Raw genomic sequence first — 6,000 nt, 5'->3', positions numbered from 1 at the left:
AAGCAGTACTTGGTCTGCGCTCCACCGATGGGGGAAAATATGAAGAGAAAGTGAAGCCCACATGCGCTGACCAAACAGGGCACAGCAAATAAGACTGAAAATAAAGCCAACCAGTGCTAAGTAACTGGTGGGCTGGAAGCCCCTTGTATGTAGATAAAGTGTTTCACAAATGACAGTGCATGCACTTTTGTCGGAAGGGACCTAAAAAGCACACTTCAGCGCCAGGACTGGAGGGCTACAACTTTACTAGTGTTTTTTTCTTTCAATTTATTTCATTAAAAAAAATCAACCTTTATATGTTTTATTACTGTAAACTGATGAAATAAAGTACATTTTCATTGAGCACCTAAGAATCGTATTTTCCTGTTATGTGCATAAGCACTAAAAAAGAGTTTGTACACCTATCCCAAGTACACCAGCTTGCTAGGGAACATCAACAGTGTTCTATTAAAATTATATGTGATGCTCAATGTTCTATAAAATGTATTTTTACTTTTAGTTTTTTTCTAATTGCAAGCATTTGCAAATAATACAAAGTAAAGAAATAACAAAATGACATTTTTTGGATTTGCCAGTCCTTGTTTATCGCTTTGAGCACTGTTTAATAATAAAAAATGTAACAATCGCTTTGAGCACTGTTCAAGAGTGAAGAAGCAGTGTGCTCGTTACCACTTTCATTACTGTTGAAGAGTGGAGAATAGAACAATAGCAGCGAGAGCTCATGCACATTTGTAACCCAATCATTTCGTTTTAAGGCCGGCTTTGTTTTGGGTTTTTTGATTTTTCAGTTTCTGACAAACACTTGTGCTTGTTCCTCAAGCGCCTGCGTGGGCGACACTTGTCAGTGGATCCCGGGGCTGAAAGGCTGCTGCTGCATCTCCCAGTCTGCAACAAATGAGGCGTTATGCCCCTATTCGCCCCTCGAAAGAACTGCAGTTCCCAGCAGCCTTCGCGTCTCGCCAAAAATCAGCAATGGCTACGGTGCTGTCCAGGGCTTTAAAGCTGCCAGGTAAGGGACCGTTAGGGGTGTAGTGTGAGATCCTGGCTCAGAAGAGGTTTCTGGCGCGAGCATCACCAGGTTCCGAGGAAGGTGGGGGACTGTGACGCCACTGAATGTGGCAGAGGTGTGCAGGTTGCATTATTAAACCCGTTCCCTGCCACTAAATGCCATTTGCCACAAAGGGGCTTCAGAGTGTGCATGAAGATATCCCTTTGCAGCAAAGACGCCCGATTGTTTTGTGGGGCTGGAGGAATGTGCTGCCCCCCCCCCCTCATTTCGTCCTCCTCTATGGAGCGGCGAAGTAAGAACCGTATATAACAAGCATTGCCCATGCCAAATGGATGAAGCATTTGTACACTGCTCGCTCGCATTGTAGATTATGCATACAGTTACCCGGGCAGACGACTAACCAACATACAGATGGGTATGTATGCCTGCAGATCCTGACACAGCCGAGTTAAGCTGAAATTGTATTTGTATGGAGCTTACTACCCCTGAAGAGGTGTAGAAGTTCTTTGTGGCGAGTAGCACCCTACCCCGGAACCCACGATTAGAAATTAATATTAGATTAGTGATTTTTATTCTTTGTGCAGTAGTTCTGTTAAGTTTGTGCTTCTGATTTCTTGTGAGTTTAGCGTAGGGATAGAGTGATGGTAATAGATTTGACAGTTGGGTGCGCTGGTCTGGATTAGCATAACTCAGTTGGGCCTGGAGGGTCCATAGTGTTTGTTTAGTGTTTGCATTCACATGTGCTGCTTACCTTGCAGCTTCCATGCCCTGAGCTTCAGCCCCAGGCACCCGGGCCTTCAGTTGATGTATGCAATTGTCTGCTCAGAGAAAATATTTACTTTTTTTTCCGTGGCATTCCAAGGGGGTGGGTCACATACACATTTGATGTAGTACAATTTTACATTGTTTTTTTTTGGTTTGGCCTAGATACACTTTTAGTTATTTCCTAGCCACTTTAATAACACAAAACTAGTGGTTAGACAAACTGCAAGCTTTCCTTGCATAACCTTTTCTGTGTTTTTGATGGACCGCCTTAAGTTCCAAGGGTATGTCCAGATATGTGTTCCATGCTCACTGTGGCAGTGGAACCAAGCTACTCCCGACTGATGAGCGCCTATCAGGGCGAAACCGCTTTTGGGTTGCTTGCGTTTTTCTTCAGGGAAGACCTGGCCTGTCAGTTTGGGCTGGACTGTTACTACTGGATCAGAGATAAGACTGAGTTGCTTAAGGCTGGGCCCAAACTGAGGTGGCACGAGGGTTTGAAATGCAACAGAGCGATTGCCAGCGGTTAGACAAATTGCAAGCATTCTTTTCATCACCTTCTGCGTGTTTGATGTATGTATCTCATAGACATATTTGTACTCGTGCACAGACCACATCTGGGGCATGGCATGTTTTAAATATTCTGCTTGTCCAATGGCCAAAATGCAACAAAAATCTACCTGTCCTGTAGAGAATGTAACTTGTCGAACCTACTCTCTAAATGGTATGTACGAGCGCAGAAAAATGATTAGATTCTTATTTTATTTCCAGAAACCGACAAAAATTGCTTTGCAACAATGCTAAAATAAAATATATTCGTTACTGTGAAACGTACCATTATCGTGATTCACCCAAAAAGACTGATAAACAATAATTGTTTTTGAATAATTGACTTCAAGAACTCCAGTTTGGACATTTAGTAAAGCAAGCTGTAGCCCATATTCATGGACAGGGGCTTCTGTATAAACCATTATACTGAAAGTGACCGTCAGCCATGATAATGGGGCCTCTTAAGGCCACTCGCCTGAAGTTACAGTTCTAAAATGTAAACATTAGCTAAGGAAGGTTTGCAAGCTTTGCATCAAGCAGATCATGTGTTTTGTGGGGTGAAGCATTTGAGTTCACATTTTCTTTGAGATAAACTCAGTTTCTATAACAAATGTAAATTATTTTAAAGGTAAAATTCAGTTGTGTTAGTGTAATAGCATTATTGGAATCCGCATATACAATACTTACCATGCTAAACAACAAAATGCATACAAAATACATCTTGTTGCAGATTCGTGTGCAATTTTAGGTTTGTCAATATCGGTGGGAATTTCTGGCAATTATACATTGCTCTCCAAACACAGAGCATTAGTATAGTGCACCAGCTTGCCCTTCAATGAGCCACACGCATGTCAGTACTCAGTAACTGGCTAAAGCCTAACCCCCCCCCCCCCCACTTCCCCCTACCCCCTTTCCCCTACAGCAAACACAAGGTGCAGGCCCGCAACACCCATGGAACTTGCAAAGCACCCCGGGTCGTGGGAGTGTCAGCTCAGACGCTGTAATTGCAGCCGCACCCGAGTACTTCACAGGTCATTAAAAGACCATTTAATTTTAAATACGCCGTTTGTTGAGTTTTTACCCCTTCTTCCACCCACTCTACCTGTTGGTAGGAGAAATAGCCCCCCCAATCTTTTTTGCCCCCCCCCCCCGCGAAATTTGGTTCTAGTTGGCCACATGACAAGGTGTATGCATTAAATAAACTAGTTAGCAATCAGACAGCTCCAGGCGTACGTGGAGTGCACTTTAAGTATATGATAAATACTCGTACAGCAAGGAAAATGCCCCCACACCCAAGAATTTGCCTGAACATGTAAGAATTCCTAGCCCATTGCAACACTACTCATAGTGCACTAATTACACTGTTCTTACTTTCAGTCTGTTTCAGTACAAAACCGGCCATTTTACTGCTGGGTGAAAAAAACAGTCTCTCGAAAATGTAATCTTAATACTGTATAAAAAGTAGTGTCCGTGAAGCTATGCCGTACCCGCTGTATACAACATGCTGTGTCCCATTGTGTCTAGCAGTAGCCCACACTGCTGTACGCCATACAGTATCAGCAGGCAAAAACTCCTCGCTGTTTACAGTGTTGCGTCCACCAGAATGTATCTTTAAAAGCACGTATACTGCAGCCCCTCAGTTGTAAAGCTTGCCGTACCAGTGCGGTTTGCTGTTTATGTTGCATTGGCTGTCCAAATGTTACTTCTTATTTATAGGTAGCAGTGATTAAATGGGTCTAAGGAACACTTGCAGTACTATTTTAGATACTTTTTAAAAAAAATACTTTTGATACTGTATGACATGTAATGTCTCTGTGTGTATAAGAGTTAACGCCCAGATACTGGTATGATAGAGCTACCTCCGAAAATATGCCCTATCACTTTTAAAAGAAATACACTAAGTTCATGTGTCTCTGGACACTGCCCGTTGCCACTGCTATGTGTATATTACCAACAACTAACACCACAGATAGTACTAAGGTGCACAGAACCCTCTTGTCTAAGTGCATGGTGAGTCGATGCCATGCCTACAGGCAAATTCCCCAGCTTCCCGCAAATCTATGCAAGTCATTGCACCATTATTTTTGCTTAAAGGAGTTTGGGTGCTACCGTGATGTCTTATATGCTACGTTTGTTATGGTTCTGTTGGAAACAGAAATACTATGCTTTTCATGTACTATGTAATGCTCCTCTATGATGCAGTGTTTTAGGCCTTGGTATACACGACCCGTATTACAAAGTTTTCATTTCTGCTTCAAATACCTGTACAACGGTATGAGTATCCCATTATGATCCGCTTGCACTTTCTTTTGCATTGTATTCTCTCGAGTGCCCTCGCTCTCTCTTTGATAGGAACGTTTCAGCAGAACATGCGTGTATGGCATGCTTATCTGTTTAACTCAACCTACATGCTTTCTCATCTTGTGGAATGGAATTGAATGGAATGGAAATGGAATGGAAAGACATTTGTAGAGCGCATAGCTACCCGGGGCATCCCAGCGCTAGTAACTGACACAGGGGAGACAGAGGGTTAAGGGAAGAGCCTGGTCTTTAATTGCTTCCAGAAAGCCAGATGGTTAGGGATTGTGCGGAGGTGGAGAGGCAAGGAGTTCCAGAGTTTGGAGGCATTATAGGAGAAAAGCCTACCGCCGCTCCAGACCTCTTGATCCTAGGGATCTCTGCCAGGTACAAATCATCTGATCGAAGATTCCGGTTGGCTTTATATTGACGAATCATGGTGGAGATAATAGGTGGACCAAGTCCCTGCATGGACTTATGTACTAAGCACAGGGCTTTGAACCTAACCCTAACCGGGAGCCAATGAAGGGAACCGAGGGCCGGTTTTGCTGAGAGTCTATTGGTGGTTCCCGTCAGGAGTCTCGCTGCACTGTTTTGTACTGTCTTGTGACTGCGGAGATGGGAGCGCCCAGATACAGAGCATTTCCATAGTTCAATCTTGAGAGAATTAAAAATTGGACCAGTACTTTCCTGGCCTCAAAAGGAAGGAGGGGCAAGACCTTTCGGGCCATTCTAAGTATACCATAGCAGAGGGGTGCCGTTTTCCTGGCCTGGGTCCTAAGGCTCCGGTCCTGGTCCTGCCATACACCAAGGCTCTTAATTTCTGCTTTCAGGACTGGGCCCATGCTGGGGGGCCACATCAAGCTGGGATTAAAACTGAGAGTATTGCCCAAAATCATCATCTGTTTTTTCTCCGTTCAGCTTAAGCTGGGAGTCGTCCATCCAGCTTGAGATGTCATTTAGGCAGGAGTAGAGGGCATGGTTAAGCCCAACCACCAATTGTGTGTCATCGGCGTAGGTAATCATCCGGATTCCATTAGGGGCTACTATGGCTGCTAGAGGGGACATATAAACATTAAAGAGAGTCGGGCTGAGTGATGAGCCCTGTGGCACACCACTCGACAGAAGGTTGGATTTAAGTACAATGTTTTCTTCAAAGACCTGAAAGGTTCTCCCCTCCAGAAAGGAGGAAAGCCAGAGAAGCGCCATTCCGTCCACTCCTATACTCCTGAGTCGCCGAATCAGAATCAAATCATTCACCGTATCAAATGCGGCGCTCGGGTCCAGGAGTAGAATGGCTGCTGAACCTCCTGAGTCCAGGATTTTCCTACTCTCCTCTACTACTGCCAGTAAAGCCGTTTCGGTACTTTTGCGCGGGCAGA

At 44.2% G+C, this 6,000-nt stretch overlaps 1 protein-coding gene across 2 annotated transcripts in view; it reads left to right on the top strand.

Moving 5' to 3' along the window:
- The first annotated feature begins 810 nt into the window (after positions 1 to 810).
- The window catches only part of FAM234B (family with sequence similarity 234 member B), a 414,455-nt gene continuing 409,265 nt past the window's right edge, over positions 811 to 6,000 (top strand). Inside the window, exon 1 of one of the 2 annotated variants that reach the window (XM_078641116.1) lies at positions 811 to 1,009. In XM_078641116.1, coding sequence (XP_078497242.1) covers positions 895 to 1,009 — 115 coding nt within the window. In that variant the 5' untranslated portion in view covers positions 811 to 894. Of the gene's footprint in view, positions 1,010 to 1,296; positions 1,425 to 6,000 lie in introns of those variants that run through there. The other variant, XM_078641119.1, reaches the window with a different exon arrangement.

Source organism: Lissotriton helveticus, chromosome 1_1, assembly GCF_964261635.1.
Source record: "Lissotriton helveticus chromosome 1_1, aLisHel1.1, whole genome shotgun sequence".
Taxonomy (NCBI): Eukaryota; Metazoa; Chordata; class Amphibia; order Caudata; family Salamandridae; genus Lissotriton; species Lissotriton helveticus.
The sequence above is the reverse complement of the archived record's forward strand: the minus strand, read 5'-3'. Positions and strand labels throughout refer to the sequence as shown.